Genomic DNA, 18,995 nt, shown 5'->3' with positions numbered 1-18,995 from the left:
GCCTCTATTGGAAACTAAAGCTCCCACACAGGGCGGTGTTCTGTGTCCGAGAGCAACATGGTGATGCAGTGGCAGAGAGATTATGCAAGGGATGATTTTGCCGAGTGTAAATGTGAAATCTGATTATCCCCTATGCTCTTTGGAGGGAGGACAAGGGGGGTGGGGGATGGCGACAGGGGTTGGCTAGAGGAGAAAGAGGCGACGGGGGAGGAGAGTGAATAGAAATGTGCTGAGGCAATGGCTTATCCAGAGGACAGCTCTGTGCCAACACTGTATTTGACAGGGCGTCGCCGGGACGGACACTGCAGAGGGAGGCTCTCTCCGGGACATCAAAGGTGTTCCGAGGGCAGACTCCAGGGGGGGGTTCATGGGATGCACTATCTATGCAGCCAGCCCTGAGGCCCTGACTGTGGACGAGGCCACGGGCCAGGACCCACGCCAGCACTTAAACCAGCACCACCCACATGGTACCTGTAGCCAGAGGATAGCAGCCAGCAGAGCCAGGTCAGTCACCTCCAACTGTCAATCCAAACTTTGTCTGCCACAACAAAGCAGTAAACATACTCCCAAATTAATTTCACTATCGGTATGTAAAAATCCCTTAAATCCTAAGATTGTCCAGAGGTTGCTGTATATGAACCTGAAGAGTAGTGGAGCCCCCACTCAGAAGGTGTTAGACAACCTGCCCTTGACTTTTGTATCCCATAGCACTATTCCCTCTATTAGATGTATGCAATAGTGTGTGAGTGCATGCAAACTTTTAAAAATTGGGCTGCAATTCCATTTAATAATACATTATTGACCTTGCCTCAAGACAGTCTTCCTACATAGCTTGTTGGGATATCTTAGCATGAGTCATTTGTTTTTAAGTTTACTTAATTTAACCTTGCTTTGTTCCATGATTAACAGCCTCACGCTTTGAGCATGAGCGTGTGTTGTTGACAGAAATATGAAACCCGTCTCTGACCTCCACAGAACAATAACCAAAGGGCAAGTTCCTCACCAAAAACAATTTTCTCTGATGGTACTATCTCTCATAGACATTACAAACACTTTACAACTTTGACCAGTGTTTTTCAAAAGGAAACTCCTAGGCTTTTCCCTTCATTTCAACTCAATTCGATTTGTGGTCATTTCAATTGAAAACCTGCAGCTACTGTAAACTGTGTGGCAAATGATTGCAAACTTTAAGACTTCAATTTCATATCATAATAGACCAATAATGTCAGAATCGTTTCCCTCTTGAAAAATCTATATGCCTACTCTTACTGGATTTTTTTGTTTTTACAGAAAAGGGGGCACACATAGTAATCTTATGAAACCTGTCTACTGTAGTACATCATAATAAAGGGATTAAGTGGCTGCCAGTGTACAAATAATGGAATTCCTCTATAGTGGGGCTTTTCTATGACAGAACGAAGTGTTTAATGCCTCTGATTTGATACAAACAAATAGGATGCTTGAGAACTATATCTAAAGTTTATATATTTGGTTACATTTGTGTATTTTGCAATGTTTTGAATATAGTTATTATAGCTTAGCTTGTCTGTCTATTATTGCCCGTGTCTAGTGGGTTACGCTACACTGCCTATATCAGACGTGTTGATAACAAGCCATTATCACCACTTTACGATAATCCGTATGTATGGACCGTACAGTCTGGGTGAAGAGGTGCCACGTGAGAAGACTAGTTTATTTGCGGTGATTCAGCACCAAGTCACAGTGGACGAAAATAGCATAAGTAGCCTACCTGTACTGTATACTATTAGTATTTAATCCTCTGACCGCAACTACACGGATACCACGCCATGTAGGTTGTAGCTCAACCCACCTTGATTTGTGTGGGCGCAACAAATTGACTCGATCAGCTTCTGGTTGTGGATCTCAAGGCGCGAAGAATCTTTAGAATTGTGAGTGACATATTGTAATGTTCTGCCTATTCCTCGTGGATATTCATATTTCTGTGATTATGTACTTCCGTTTCCTCGAAAGTCTGTGCATCATGAAGGATGATGGCTATCTTGTCGTCATAAACGCGTAATTTCACAGGTAGGCGATGTTGGCGGAGGACTAGACAGATTTAATGAGTTCGCTGTGCTGTTGTTTCTTTCATACTTTTGACCTATTACGACATTGAAAGATACCAGTTTACATACCTATCCTATACCAGATGCTGGATTCGCTCCTCATGTAGTCTATCTGTCATTTTTAGCATTGACCGTAGATAAACAGCACTTGGTTGGATCAATGGTTTTACCATTTTGAATGATCAAATAGTAGCAGCAGTAGTTTTTTTTACTTCAGAAGTTTGTCAGCATGGAGAACTGTGTAGACAGCAAATACATTAGCTACCAGGAGTCCCAAGTGGATACAGCTGATGTCTGAAATGAATCAATGGACAGTATTAGAAAAGGCCCAGACAAAACATACATATGCAGAATTTGTATTGGAATAATCTAAATCCCAAATATATTGCAAAACAATGTTTAAACCTCTCTGTTTGAAAGGTGCATGTTTGTTTTCAATTTTAATAGACACCTGCCTAATTCTCACCCTTTCTCAGCTAAACAGGTATTATTGTCACACTGAGACATACTTTTTTCTAGAAGGAGCTGCTAGGCAACCTATTGAAAGCACCACCATATCGTGTCTTTCCATGACAAAGAACAAACCCGCAGGTGTTCACAGCTTCAGCCCATTAGTTTTCTCTACCAAGGTGAGCAGAGGTCCAAGAAGGGAACTGTCCCTCGAGGATGATAATCACCACACGGCAGGTGAAAGGAAACTCAAGTGACAGCTTTTTTCAGTCATTTATTAGGTTACCTTACATTCAGTTTTTGGACACTGAGAAACACCAAAAATGTATGTAGCTCATAGTGTGTGCAGAAAGGGTGAAGTTCACATAGATTACATTCCATAGCTCAGTTGAGCATATAATGTAAGATGTCATTTTGAAGCTGCACTAATCTTGTATTTTATGACCTTGTGATTGAAGTTTAGTATTCAATAAAAATGTTTACCTCCCATTTCCCCGCTATTGATTATGGTTACCTAAATGTGGACCTTGTAACACTTCTGAAATCTTCAGTTCCCCAGGATTTGTTTACTCTCATAAAGGGATGTGGAGTAGTATTGCAGAGAAAGGATAGTGATGATCCTAAATGAAGCTCTCTACTTCCTGTCTGAACCTTTTTGAGTCTTTCTTCTTAGTTAGTAAACTGACTCCAACATCGTGCACCTGTGATCAAGGGACCATATGTCAAGAGCTGTCCAGGTGTGTGTGTGTGTGTGTGTGTGTGTGTGTGTGTGTGTGTGAGTGTGAGAGAGAGGAGAGAGAGACAGAGAGAGACAGAGACATATCCATTCTCAAGTTGTCCACAACCCTAAAACTCTGAGCTTGTGGATTTGAGGGAGAAAAAAGAAGAGACAAAGAATACGACTATGTTTGGCCCAACATCTTGTCTTATTCACACTGCTTCCATCAAGTTGCAGATACATATCTCTGGCCTGGACATGCAGTTTTGTTCCCTCTGCCATAGCATCATTAAATAAAACACCCTTGTAACTTGCATAGGGAAAGGTTATATGTATATGTGTCATGTAGTTGTAAGCTCTGGATAAGAGCGTCTGCTAAATGACTAAATGTAATGTAATCTACGTGTTTATGTGAGGCTGTACAGACTGTGGCAAAACAATTCCTTGGTCAAGGACGGTAAGCAATCTATTCATCTGTCCAGGAGGAGCACTCTATCAGGTTGACTGATACTGTGCCATTTCATTTTCTTTCTCTTTTACTCTGTACACAAAAATACTTTTGAAAGAGTGAAGAGGAGGTGGAAGGAAATATGGTGCTATGCACCTTTAACAGAAGTCCCAGTGGCTGCCCAAAGTGGCTTAACAAGATTAGGGCTAATTGGATTGCAGGCTGTCTTGTGACGTCCCAGTAAATGTCTAAGAAGGACGAGAAGGAGGAAGAGGGGAATGAAGGGGACAAAGAATGACGATTAACATTCATTTGTATGGAGGACAGTCAGCCTGTGGAAGGACAGGTCAGAGAAAGGAGAGAGAGAGAGAGAGAGAGAGAGAGAGAGAGAGAGAGAGAGAGAGAGTTTGTATTACTATTATTTATAACAAAGGTTAATTTATAAAAACTTCTACAGATACCACTACTCCTTTCTTTTCATTGTGATGGAAAATGTGTGGACCAAACATGCTATGGAAAGACATAGTTGTATGTAATGGTCAACGGGTATCAAGCAAGGATGTTACATACATTCTGTTACACATTCCATTCCAGTAAGAGCTGGGTCTATAACAATGTTTAAAAACTGTGACATACTTGAGGTGAGACTTTTCAATTACCTTGTAAAATCATGTTGTGCAAGTGAAAACGAAATAATTTTGGTCTGGCTCAAGTTCAAGTCTGCTTTCGGGTATAGTCGATGTTGATAATTGTCCCTGATACTTTCAGTATGCCTTTCAGGGCATATTCACATAAACTGAGTCTGCAAATAAACATTAACCAATTAGTGGTGTTTCAACCTCTCTCTTGAGAATGGATTATATCATTGGTGCCTCAAAAACAGGTATGCCGCCAGGACTAAAAGCACATTTTGATATCATATCCTTGTCCTGTCCTACACTGCAACTATTTTTTGTTTTCAATGGGGCCTTCATTGTGGGACATTTACAATAAGTGTAATGCACTTCTGAAGGATTTACCTAGGCTCACAGCAGGGGGCCAGGTGTCTTCACCAAATTGAGATTTTTCAGGGAAGAGCTTTTTTTGGTCAGTGGGGTCTAAAGGGTGTCATTTTAGAACATTTTTTATCACTTTGATTAAAATAGCCGTTCTCCTCCTATTCTAAAAACAACATTCAGGCAGTAACTGAAACAATTCCACTAAATATATGTGATATAGAGAATCTCTCCAGGCAGAACTTGAGAAACTTGGATCAATGAACATTCCCCCAATGGTAACACAAACTACTAGTTAACCGACTGTCTGTCTTAGCTATTATGATACTTTGGGGAAATACAATGTAAAATATGCTAACCTTTGACTTCTAGTAACAGAAAGAGCCTTGTATCTGAGACAAATAGATATTGGCCAAGGTGAGCAAGTTCTAACAAGTTAGAGCTAATAAAAGGAACCTCGAATTAAGGCAGAGAGTGGTGACGAGTCAGTGGTTCCTCTTGGGAAGACCAATTAAGAGATTTTCGGTCACACCTGTAACTATACAGAGTGGGGGATATCTGCTGACCCTGTCTCAGCAGGAAGTGCTGTGTGTGTGTGTGTGTGTGTGTGTGTGTGTGTGTGTGTGTGTGTGTTTGAGGGTTAACAGTACAAGCAGCTGTATGACCTTTATTTAAAAAAAACGTGGAAAATAAAAGAGAGACTGTTTGTATAAGTCTGTGTTGTTGATTCTTTGACTTGTTTGTGTGTTCAGGCCCAAGACCATGACTGAACACCAGGAGCATAATGAAGAGACAGGCCTCTTGTCACCTCAGGACCTGGAACCTTCCAAGGAGGAGGACTCTCATGGACCACCGCAGTTCAGGCAAGCTGTGAACACACGCTACATTTTGTATTCCACCTGAGGAGGACAAAACAACACCACAGCATAGTGAAATCATATACACACTCCACCAAACCTGTGGTCCACTCTGGACCACAAGCTCAAACCCCAGACGTTCTACACATGTAGCCCTCTTACTTTGTTTATCACTGTGATAAAAAAAACACACCCTGTACATTCTGTGCTTGGTCATGGGGTGAAGCCCTTTGGGTTTGGTTTAAAGATGGGGTATTTTTTGTTCTTCATTATCCTATATGTGATGTTAACAATGGTTCATTCCCCACAGATGCATCCATAGAACAGAATTACCCAACAATAAGTACAGAGGAACACGTATCCCTAATCACATAACATCTGCTTCTCTACTGATAGCCAAGCTAGACAATGTAAGGACATTTCTGGCGTACTGTTTGTTTGTTTACGTGTCTTGGGGCTCTTTTTTTAACTTGACTCCATGTGATGGGCCTTGTGTTATCTGTGTGTGCGTGTGTATGTGTACATGTGTGTCAGAAAGAGAGAGGGCCTTACATAATACGGATTCAAGGCAGTAACATTATAATCCCAGGGAATCTGTCCTGGGATTGGATATGGTGCTGCATCATGATGCAATGTGCATTCACCTCACCACTCTAAGGGAGGGTGTTTCCAGCGATGTTGTCCCTGTGTCAATAGTGTGCCATTGGCATGTACAAGTCATGAAAGTGGAATGTATATCTACTGTGTATAAACAAACACTTTTTAAAAGTATGTTTATTTAGTATGCCAAGCACAGTGTGATAGCAGAGTTTTCTTAAATCCTTACAAGATAGTCCTTAAAACCATTGCCATTAAGATGTGTGAGCATTAATATGTACCTTTGAATGTGAAAACATTAATAGTGTGGATATAAATCTCCAAGATTTGAACCTCTGTAAAGCTAGAGTGAAATGTAATCCCCACAATATGGGGGTGATATCCAATCGACCAACATACATGTTTTGTAAACATACATGATATACAGTTGAAAGTGTTTTTTGCCATTTAGGATTTACCTCTAGATATTCAGTGATCAGTAATATAATTGTAATATCAGCAAAATAATTTTTTGGCGTCCTATCTCCTACCACGTTCCTCCTAACTAAACAGAGAATGAGGTTGCCTTTTATACCTTTAACTTCTTCCTTCAGTGCTGTTTTTTCTTTCTTCGTTTGCATTATTGACTGTATGGGTCTCTCCGCTGGCAGCCGTTGGGACGTATTCACTTTCTAATTTAAGATTCCTCTGGCTTGTAATTAGCTACACTATTCAGGGCCACTGCCAAGGACACCTACTGTAGGGGTAGAGACACACACAGTCACAAGCATAGAGACACACACACACACACACACACACACACACACAAACTCTCGCTCTCTTTCTCTCTTTATCTCTATCTTTCTCATTCTCACATGCTCATTGACATACACCCACATTCACACACCACACTGCAGGCTCAGTAACACTTCCCCCATCTCACATGAAGGTAAAGGGCACCCGTTCATGACTCTCCAGGTCCAGTTTGTTTTCCATGCCTCAATTAGTAATAAGACATTAGCAAGTGAGGCTAAGCGGGGGGAGCCAGTTGTCTGATCTTGGACCATGGCTTTATTCAAGTAAACCCCATTTGACTTTAAATCTCTACAACGTGTGCTTGAACCGATATAGATTATATAAGATTTTTCTTTTTACCCGGGAGAGTTATATTTATAACCGTCTTCCAACAGGATCAGACTCACATATCAACATCTACCAATGACATTGTAATTTTTATACACGCAGTGACTGTTGTCTGAGGGGAAATTCTGAATTTACTGATGGAAAATAGATGTCATGATCATAAGTGTGGAATTGCTTGCAAGCCTACATGGGTGTTAGTGTGTGCAATAGAGATATCTGTCAGTGCCTATTGCTTGTACCGGTATGTATTTAACAATAACAATGCAACCTTGCCACAATAGAGAGGGCGCTAGATAAACTGAACCGCTCTGGGAGATCAAAAACTCAACAACTTCAAGCCCTTGATGCTCTGATGGGCTTCAGTGTGGTCACACCACCGTCACAGCAGGGTCAGGGGTCCCATGGTTCCGGCCCTCTGTCTCGACCCTGTCCCTTCCACCCAGCTGCACTGCTCAAAAGAAAACAAGAGGTTTGGAGTTCCCACACGCACACAGCAGGAAGTCACAGTGACTCTGTCCTCTCTTCCTTTGTAACCCATTCCTCAAGCAACCTCCTAGTTCACGCCCACATCTCGGTCCACTGTGCTTAGTAATAGGGTCTTAAATTGTGTGTAGGATTTGACCCTCTGTGGAGTAGGATTCTATACTTTCCTGTTTCTCTTTCAGTCTGTCACTCCCTTACTCTCTGCCTTAAAATATGTCAAGCATTTCTTTCCTGTCTGTAATTCCCTCTATCCTTATCTCTCCAATCCCTGTCTACCTACCAGAGTATTACTCAACCCTCCCTTCCATCCCCCTTTTCCTCCTAATATTCTTTCCCTTCACACTCAAACACACACTCTCATAACAGATGCTTGACCTTGATACTACCCAGCTGAGCCAGAGGAGTCTTAGCAATACTCCTGAGTGGATGCAAGGAAGAGAAGAGTCATGAGACAGGATATGCCAAGGAACAATCATGTTTTACTAGCGGAGTCTGAATCATGGTTAATAGGCCGACCTTGAAATTATTCACCAATAGTTAGCACCACTCTATGATAACAAGTTATAGAATGACTTGGCACAAAGGTGCCACTGTTACATTATTGTGAATTTACCTTGAGGTTATTTAGATATGATTGAGAGATATAGGGATGCTAGAGAGGAGATGAGTAGAGCATATGTAAGTACATACTGTGGGAAACGGACTACACATTCTTGTGCTACGAGAATCAGAACATAATAATAGCTATTTAACAATCTATAATATGTATTTACAGACACTTTTATTAATGACCTCTGCAGTCAAATGCTCTTTCACTGAATAATACCCATCCCTGAAGTGGGGTAAATGTGTGATATTGTTGAATTGTGATGCGTCATATGGCTCTTAGCACTGTAAATTCTGGAGCCAGTTCATAATAACAGAGCGCTGTTGTTAAAGTCACGACTTTACAAAGGTTTGTAAGCATTCCAGGCCCTCTGGGTTGATAGAGTGAGTTTGCCTATGTTAGGAGTAGTCATGAGAGCCGTGGTGTGATTATGTATGCCATTGGTGTGTGTTTTTTTTGTGTGCACTGTCTTAGTGGTCGAATAAACTTTATTTGCACTACGGTGTAAGTCATAACCTTCTTTAGAGACTACTGCTTGTCCTCACTTGTACTCAGTGGTGGAAAAGTTGAATACAAACGTATTTAACTGCCTCAACTTGCTCAACAAATCAGTTTCCTTGGCTAGTTAGATCAAGCTCTTTTAAAATGCACCCTCAGCAGTCTGTGTCTAGCCTATTTCTTTTTTTCTTTAATCTTTTTTTAAAAGAACACGATACAGCCGCAGTTAGGCTTGTGTTATCTTTTTGTACATCTGTATCTGTCTTTGCCATGTAAAGTTTGTTTTGTGTGTGGGTGTGCATTCAGTTCTGTACATTGATGTGTTGTATCTGTCTGGCAGCCTTGACCCAACCTTGAACTTTACCAACATTGTACTGCTATAAACAATAGATACACATAGACACACAGACATAAACACACACACACACACACACTGCTGTTTGATAGTATTCCAAGGTAAAACGCTCTGATATAGATAAGCGACTCGATCTGTTTTCACTCACCCATCCTAAAAAAATGATACAGATATTCTTTGGGGATACATTGTACTTTAACAGTGTCCCAATGCATGAAAAATGATGTTGAAAAAAAATGACCATATAATTAGACTGTGGTGACACACTTTGGCCTTAGCTACTGCAAGGGGTTTTGACAAAAGCTAATTGAATCACTCAAATAAACTTCATATGTCCTTTTTCTTTGTATTTCAGGATACAGTTGATTGACGACCTATCATATGAAGATTTAAAAAAATGTTACAGAGGTTCGGTAAGTGAAGTGCTTGTAGCATTACTTTCAAAGCTTCATCTTCATCAGCTATCTCCATTCTCTTTATAGTGGCATTGATATTGTAAAGATATGCACATTTGTTTAAAGGTTAATTATTTTAAGTAATTTTCTTTTTCAGATTCTTTTTATAATTTTTTACAATGGATTGTTGAATTCATGACTCAATGTTTTGCCCATGACCTATCATTTGGAAAACCTGTACAGACTAAAATGGGCACTGTTCTGTAATGCCTCCCCTTTACTTTAGAACCATGAGGAATTGTGACACATGAAGCCCAGGTTTAGGTGCTAGGTCAGGTAGGAATCTCAAGGGAAGATCTAAGAATCAACATGGTGAATGATCAAGCAACTCCTTCGATGTCCTTCACACTATGATAGAGCCAAGGTTTCATCCTTCCAAGCACTCGTCACTCTGCTCGGATCTAACATTAATAGTAGGGTCAGGCCATTAAATATGTAATACCCTGTGATTTGATTGTAGTGCACCTACTAAGCCTTCACCAGTTACACAACAGCCTAGAAGGTTAACCATTAACTATGTCACTGCTCTTCCGAGCCATTTCAGTCCATGCAGATTAAAAGACCCCCGGCTATGAACATTATTGCCCATAATAGTCAGGGCAGAAGGAGATCTGTACGCAGTATACCAGATACTGAGAGAAAGGAGCCGGTGGAGATACACTGGAGCAGGGTCCTTCACAGTAACAGAGCGAGGCGGCTGTGGTTTTGTGGTGGAGAGAGAGATGCAGTAATCGCAAAAGTGAGAGAGAGAGAGAGAGAGAGAGAGAGAGAGAGAGAGAGAGAGAGAGAGAGAAGGAGTGAATCAGGTTTTCTCAACCACGTATTCCTTGTTTTTAAGACGACTAATGAGAGCAGGAGCGAGGACTTGATGTAGACGCAAGGCTGTTTGTGAAGACAAGCAGGAAATAGTATCATGGTGTGGGGTGACACATGGTGAGGAGTAGGGGAGGGGAGTCACCCTGCAGAGTCATTTGAGCAGACAGAGAGAAAGAAGGAGGGAGGAGAGAGAGAGAGGAAAAAGCTCTGGCTTTCTGGCTCAGAAGGACAGGGTGTGTGAGAGAGGGAGGGAGTGTGTGGGTTTTTCCGTGCAGCAGTGAGAGGGGATTAGGGGATGTGTTTGTATGTAAGGAGGAGAAAGTGTGTGCATGTGAGTCAGTGTTTTAGTCTGCCGGTAAAAGAGGAATCAACTGCATGAAAGGAAGACCTCAGTGAAGCTAAACTGACATGTACAGTGCATGTGTGTGCATGCATGTGTATGTGGTCTACTTGTTGAGGTGTATGTGTGCGTGCATGTGTAGGTTAGCTGGTAGTCAGTAGCACACCTCTCTGTCATAGAACGTCAGTGACTGACTGCCATCTGGGACAGTGTGTGTCTTGCAGCGGGGTGCTCCACGCCATCGATGTGCGTGAGTGTGTGTGTGTGTATGGTGCCAACATGCTGAGTCTGGTGCAGAGCACTCGTCCTCTGAGGGAGAGGGTCGTGGCGGCAGCGACGGCGGGCGGTGTTGGTGGTGGTGTTGGTGGTGGTGGTGTTCAGGCACGGAGCCAAGCCAAGGAGCTCCTCATGACTCTGCCCTGTCCCTCTGCGCAGACTGTCAGCAAGTACAACTCCCAGTACCACAAACTCTTCCAGTGCGTGCCCAAGGAGGAGATCCTCATGAAAGGTACTGTTGTCAGCACCCTAAACATCCAGACTATTAGTTATCTAGCTGCTTAAATGACTTAAAGCAAAATATTTTTGAGCTTGTTCTGTTTCTTTTCAGCATAACAGGCTAATCTCTGTACCATTTATGTATCCTATGCTTTAACTTTCTAGGCTTATTTGTTATATTGTCCTTTACCTGTAACGGATTTTACATTGTTGTGTCTTTCTAAACTGGTTTTAGGCTTACAACATATGTGCAGAAATGTGCACAGATCAGTTACATGACAATGCATGCCATGTAAAATGCAGCAGACAATATTTGTTATTTGTTACTATCCAATGATAAAGTATCAACTCTATCCTCCTTTAATTAAGGAAGTTGGAACTTAAGACACTTTTTGTGGTAAAGTACAACTGAAAAGGTCTCAGGTTAACCACATCTGCACATCTCTACGTCATTTTGCACAGGAAGCACGGTTCTTGTTTTGCTTCATTTACTTTGTGGTTAGGATGGTAGTGTTTGTCCCTGTTAGCAGATATATTCAAACCCTAAATGTCTAGCCTTGCTACATAGATTTTAACCAAAGACAGTTTCTGGTGTGGAGTCAAATCAAATGAGTTTGTCAAGATGTTAATATGTGTAATATTTATTTTCTCCCTCAGTGTACTCATGTGCCCTGCTAAGAGATATCCTCCTGCAGGGCAGACTCTACATCTCAAGAAACTGGCTGTGCTTCTATGCCAACCTTTTTGGCAAAGACATTAAGGTGAGACATGACCAGATTGATTAGCCTTCTCTAATCAAACAGAGTGGGTTAAGTTAAAAGCGTGTTGTACCCGATACAGCTGTTACCAATCCAGTCACTTTGGATCGATCTCTTTCTGTAAGGAAGTAAGGATTGAAGAAAGGGTGCTCGACAAACAGGACCATAGACAGGAAGAGGAACCAGATAAACATACTGACAGACTCAAGAGCAGACAGGCAGGCAGGCAGACAGACATACCATCCATTTTCCGTTCGTCCCTGACAGATAGGTGTGTGTCTTGAAATCCAAGGCCTGCCAGTAAATACAGTAGTTTATCCACACTAACTTTCGTACCTGGCCTCATGAGGCTGTGTAGTAATAAAATAAATAATTTTAGGACCTATGGTGGCTGTTAAACAAACTAAAATCCATGGATCGTCCCTCACCCACACACATACACACAGTACACAATTACAGCATTGGCAGACACTCAAGTAAGGATTGCGTGTGTGTCTGGCTGTGTGTGTGTATGCATGTACTATGTGTACTGTCTATAATAACTGCAGTGTACTTCTGGATTACATGTTCTCTCCTTTGATTAATTGCTTGTTCCTTTCACTCTCTGAGTGTTGGAATGCCAACATCCCCTGACTCCCAGGCACAATAAGCTGCTTAGTTTGAGGGAATTCCTTGTATATTAACTGAAACCACAAATTTGTCTTTCTTTTCCTTTTATAATGTTTTTCTCTCAGATACTGCAATTATTTATGTCTTTCCTTTCAGTAGTGTAATAGTCTTAATCTAGCCTTTTTTTTGTTGCATCTGTTTCATTTACTCTCCAATGCCATAGGCTTATTTAAAGTTCAAGTACAATAGTGATGTGGTCAGGTGCTAAAACAACCTCTCTCCATAACCTTCCCTTTAAATTATATCTCTTTATTGTACCTATTAGCCTTACTTATCTTTTTGCTGCATCATCTCACCTTTGTGTTTCTTCAGTCACAGCATGGTAATGTGATATTGTTGCTCCTTTTGCCTCCTTCCCTTTTGTCCTCCTCAAGGTTGCCATCCCTGTGGTCTCTGTGAGGCTGGTCAAGAAGCACAAAACAGCTGGCCTGGTTCCTAACGGCCTAGCCATAACCACAGACACGAGTCAGAAGGTGAGCTTAGCAACATGGTTAGCCATGGTCACTGTGAATGGAAACATAGCTGACGCTCGTTGGAGTACTCTAGCTTGATGTATTTTTATCCGGTACAGACAGAAGTAAAATACAACAGTGTGCTATGCTAACGTGCTAAGCTAGGCTGATGAGAATCGAAGCACAATTCAGCAGTAACGAAAGGGTGTCAAAGTCATGGTCTATTTTGGTTGTGTTTGGTCTTCCACTTTCCAGTTTGTGGAGGTGTGTGTCTACATGCTTTTGTGCTTGTGTGTTTGTATTGATTAGAAACAGAGTACAGTATGGATCAGTATATGAACTGTAGGCTCACTCATAAAATATGAACTGACGGTTTGACACAAAGCATAAACAAAAGGCTATGTTTCTTATGTGTTGGTGTATGTTTATGTCACTGTGTAAAGCTCAGCCTACAGTTGTTTTCAATGATATTCCGAAAGTGATTGCATAGCTTTGGGAATTTATGCCATGAAGCTTTCAAAATGTTCTATACATTATTTCTATGACATCATATTTTAGTTTTACATATAGCTTTGCGTAGTGGAAAGATGTTCTATGCCACAGAGGTGCAATAAAGTAAGTAGGTTAAGTTCCTGCACCTGGGACAGGAAACACTTCAAGGTCACCTGAGATATGTTCTTCCAGTAAATGGACACCTTATGCTCAGTATCTTAATTTGCATTTTATTACCTTTTATCACTCTCACCTGTCTGGAAGTGTAACGTGTTTTATAAGGCTTGGCATCTGCCATTCACAGTTATTTTTTAAAGAGTAATGCTAAGAGAGTTGAATAAAATAGGTGGAATAAAATATAAGAATGTATGGCCCTAGGTTTTTCTTAGTCTTTTGAGTTGAACTGTGTTTATACTTTAATCCTTAAACTTTAGGTTATGGTTTGTTGGTTTAGCCTCAGTGAACACAGTAATAGCTTATTTCTTGAAAATAATTATCTTTTTTTCCCCAGTAATAGGATTATCATTTTTCAGGGTATGTGTATGACCATATATAGACATAACTAAACTGAGTCTGTGTTCCATATGTCCCACATACTGTAGGTACCTAGCTGAGAACATTGTGAACATGTTTGTCCAAATGTGTGAATAAAGTAGGTCAAATGTTTCATTTTCTTTCCCCACAGTACGTGTTTGTGTCTCTACTGTCCAGAGATAGTGTGTATGATGTCCTCCGAAGAATTTGCACACACCTTCAGGTCTTGAAACACACAGACAATTCCTTAATCCTTCAAAACTACATGTTACATTCAAGTAATATTCCAAATAATATGTAAACACTGATGCATGCAAGCCTCTTGACATTTCTTGTAATTCCCTCCACAGGTCAATGGCAAGAAGAGTCTGAGTTTAAAACAGTACATGGAGGAACCTAACTCCCTATCTCTGGTAAGACTGGATAGATAATCAAAAAAAGAATAGAATTGATAACAAAATGAAAAATGTCTGCCCAGAACACCAGGCTACTAGATTTGATTTAATTAGATTAGAAATACTTTCGCTGAGAGGAAATTGGTTTGTCGAAACCAGCAGAATATTATTGCCTCGTTGATGTTTATTGCAACTTTTGCAATATTGGCTACTGTTCCAACACTGTCAAACACATTTTAGCCTCTGGAAGAGGTCTGTGGAGATTCGGATGGGTTATGTTTATTTGTGATGTGGTCTCATAGCATTTTTATCTGTAGCCAGTTGTATCGTGACTGGTAAACTGTATTGTATGAATGCAGGCTTGTGATATATTCTAAAGGGCTACAAGATAAATGTACGATACTATATTGTCAGCACTAGTTAAAGGATGGAAGCACGTAGTAAAAGGAAGAAAAAGGGACGGTACTGTTTTTCATTTATTTTGATTTAGTCAAAACATTGTCCTATTTTAATAGTTTGAAAAGCAAGGTAGTTTGAGCTCATATCAATCAGTGAAATTATTGATTAAACACGTTAACAAAGGCTCAGACAGGTCTCTAATGGCCATATACAATAATATTATTAGCTATGACCAACAAATACAGCTGATCTTATCAATGGTCTACTGCTAAGGAAGAGGAAATGGAGATAATTGATCATGCAATCAATCTCCTTTTGATTAAATTACAAACTGGGGAGGCAATATCCAGAGCCTCGCCTTCTAAGAAGTATCAATAATTATGATCCGATTTATAATGCTATACTTGGTGGTTGCTTTTTGAATTGAGGATTCTTTGTGTTGTAAGTTAGACAACTTTTTTGGTTTCATGACCTGTTAATGAAGAACTTATGTTATTTTCAACTGCTCACAACATGACCAATGTACAGTACAGTGTTGTGTGTAACAGGATGGGTTGCTATGAAACACCCTTTTTTCTTGTCCTTATTCACACATTTTGGGGTGGGGATGATCTGATCCTTCATCGTCACGGTTGAATGCGTCTACATCACCCAAGAGATTTTTACATAGGTGAAAAAGCAAAAAGAACGTTGATAATGCCAGTCTACTTATCTGTTCTCCACCTTGTCCCTTACTGCAGGATGAGTTCCCGGCCCCGGATGAGTTCCCTGTGTCAGATGAGTACCCCCCGGTACTAAAATGGAGGAGGAAACCGTCCGTGGTGTCGGTGTCCTCGTCCCTGCCCGACCTCCTGGGCAACTCCACTAGCAGCTTGAGCGCTGTGGACACGCCCTTCCAGACCGATCAGCCCTTGGAAGGTGAGGAAGTGTCTCATTGTTGCAATATTGTTGGAGGATGAGGGAGGCAGTGTTGTTCTTTCATCCCTAAGAGAAGAGGTTCTCTGCTATTTGAGATTCATATGTACTGTATCTTGAGTCGGACATTTGGGCTGGTCATGCATTGATGTCAACAGATGGATTTTCTTCCGAAACAAAAAAACATCTCTCATACTATACAGGGCATCGCTCATAAACACAACACAACGTGTTACATCATAGACCTGGATTATCATAGATTTGACACAAGGTGATCTTTGGCAGACGTCCATTATGATATTGGTTGCAGGAGTTGGCTTTTCTGGATATAGACAGGGGGGGGCACATGTTTGTAGCATGGTCCTTTTTCTGTGTGTGTGTGAGCATGTGCTTGTTCATCTGCGGGTGTGTGTATACTTGTGTATAATGATGTGCCTAAGTGTGTCCCTCTCTTCCCTTTCCTCCTTTTCTTTTCTCTCCTTCCTTTTCCTCCTTATCTACACTCTCTTCCTTCTCTTTCTTCTCTTCCCTCTCTTCCTTCCCTTTGCAGTTTTTGCTCTCTTCCTTCTCTGTATGGATATCCCTCTCTTATGCAACAACATGCTAAGCTCCAAAAAGAGACTTGCAGAGACTATTAAAATAGCATGCCTTACTCCAAGCTATACTTGAGACTTCCTGGAACATGCCTGATATTCTCAATCCAAAGGGCATGTTGAATAATTCTTTTTTTTCTCTTCAAGATGGAATATTGATGATATTTTGGTCTGTAACATTGCTCATGATACTAAAAAGATCGGTTTTGACATGTTTAACCCTTCCCCTAGATCGATGCTCATTCATTACGCCACATTTTTTAATTGTTTAAGATGCATTTCTGATGATGTAACTGTCTGGTTGTGGGAGCAGTGTAAAGAAACACTGTATTTGTACACCGTCCAAAACTTTCTGCACAAATACAGTGTGATATAGACTGCTTTTACGTTTCAATAAAATTTCATGCTTGGGACATGAACCCATGGTTTACTTTAAGATTTTTGTGCCATATTGGTATTTTATTGTTATCGATGAATGCATAAAACATGTGTAATCTGCCCTCACACGCTCAAACACTAACTCATCAACTATGTGCTGTAGAGCGGGGTTTGCAGACAGAGAAGAGTTTTCTATCAGAGCCTGTACCAGAGCTTGGCCAGATGGAGTATCAGCTGCTCAAGTTCTTCATCCTGCTGTGAGTACACACACACACACACACACACACACACAAACACAGGCCACCAGCACATCTCAGGACCAGCTGCCTCACATCAAGAATTTCATGAATATAGTGATTTAACTGTTTATATGACGTAATTAAAGTGTATATCTCTAGGCTGGATAAATTGTGTAATGAATGATGGACATATGGGATTTCCTGGCTGAAAGCATTTCAAAAATAATGTTTTTTTTGTTGTGTTTTTACAATTAAATATTAATGTTAAAATTGATAGCTAAAAACGTTCTTACTCTAGTGTAGTTTTATTTTTGTAGATTTGAACTTTATGTTAATGACACTAGGTCATGCATATCCGAATAAGCAAACTAGTAAAAGGGCGCCACCTAGTGTTGGGTTGCATACTTTACATTTCCATTCAACTCGTTTGTTTATGTATACACAACATATATATATATACAGAATGTTGCATTTAAAAAATACTGGATGATTTCAATTTAATTTCAATATTTTGATCTTTTTCCTTTTCTTAGTATCATTCTGCTTATCCTGTCCTCATGTTATCTGGCCTTCCGTGTGTGCAGTCTAGAGCAGCAGCTCTCCTTCCTTAGTAATCCTACGTTGCCCCTTCGGGAAAGGTGAGAGTCCACAGCTGCACGCTGCTCTCACTCCCTAAACCTGGCAGTGGGCTGACATGAACTAGCCCAGGGTTTCAACAGCTGCAAAGGGCATCTAGGAGAGGAAAGATATTGACCTTATGTACTGAATTAAATCAGAGAAATGTATTGACTCTGCTAGTAGAAATGTATTCAAACGTTTGTGTATGGTTTAATAATAAATGACTTGATTGTTTTATTTTATATGGAAAGCCTAGTTTTAACCCTACATTTGTGGCCCCCTCTTCCAGGTAACCACTGCTCAACTCTGTGATCCACTCTGCAAAGAATTGTTTAACCTTTATCGACCCAGGAAATGTTGTTGCCCATCAGTTTAGACTGGGCATCTGTATAGATTCCTACAATTAACTATGAAGACTCCATGATCAACTTCAAGACACATTCCACTCTGGCATTGCTTCCAAACTATGCAAACAGACTCCTTATTTAGTTATGGTTTAAATACTGTATAATGTGATAGTCTTACAGTCATGTTTACTGTTGTGCGGGCCTCATTGACAGTTTACAGAGACCATAAAAGAAAGCAAATTACATTCAAGGATATCATGAATGAACTCTGAAGAAATCTGGCAAAAGAGTGACAAGGAAGAGGAGTTGAGGCCAAGATAGGGTCAAATTGGTTGATGGACTGACCGTGCTACGAGAAGATAGCTTGTTCATTTTTGACTCCCCTGCACTTTTCCCCCCTTCAGCTCAACCAGACATACTGTAAATCAGTAAGAAATTCATTATTCACAGACTATCAACTTTGCTCATGGCAAAATAGTTATTTTGGTGCATTATCAGGGAGTTCACAGTATACTGGTGGGTTTGTTTGTGTTGGGGCATTTGTGCACTTTTGCAGATTTGTCAATCAATCCAATTGAAGGCACACATTGAAAAACATTGTGTGCCAGGCAATGATGTTTATGTATTCAGTCTAGACTGAATACATAACTAACATAACTGTGTTGTTCCTGTGACAGGTGTGTGTTTACCAAAGAGAGTTAGATGAATGGCATGTTTCATGTAAGAAACATAATTTTACTTTAATGAAAGTAGTTTATTCTAGATGAACTATGCTCTCCTAAGTTCCTTGAACTTAAACAGAAAGCCATTTAAACCATCCACAGTGTTTATTTACATACAGTACCATCAGGGGCGTAGCCAGGACATTATTTCTGGGGGTGCC

The 18,995-nt window shown here is 40.6% G+C and overlaps 1 protein-coding gene across 1 annotated transcript; it reads left to right on the top strand.

Annotated features, from left to right (window-relative positions):
* The first annotated feature begins 237 nt into the window (after positions 1–237).
* Positions 238–17,789, top strand: LOC136955410 (GRAM domain-containing protein 2A-like). Its single transcript, XM_067249116.1, is given in 12 exon segments — positions 238–354; positions 356–504; positions 5,451–5,561; positions 9,573–9,630; positions 11,264–11,336; positions 11,981–12,084; positions 13,125–13,223; positions 14,380–14,451; positions 14,579–14,641; positions 15,763–15,940; positions 17,072–17,165; positions 17,681–17,789. Coding segments are annotated over 12 exon segments (1,227 nt in total).
* The last annotated feature ends 1,206 nt before the right edge of the window (positions 17,790–18,995 follow it).

The sequence above is a fragment of the Osmerus mordax genome, chromosome 13 (genome assembly GCF_038355195.1).
Source record: "Osmerus mordax isolate fOsmMor3 chromosome 13, fOsmMor3.pri, whole genome shotgun sequence".
In the NCBI taxonomy this organism is placed as follows: domain Eukaryota; kingdom Metazoa; phylum Chordata; class Actinopteri; order Osmeriformes; family Osmeridae; genus Osmerus; species Osmerus mordax.
Note: the sequence above shows the minus strand (reverse complement) of the source record. Positions and strands in the feature narration are given on the sequence as shown.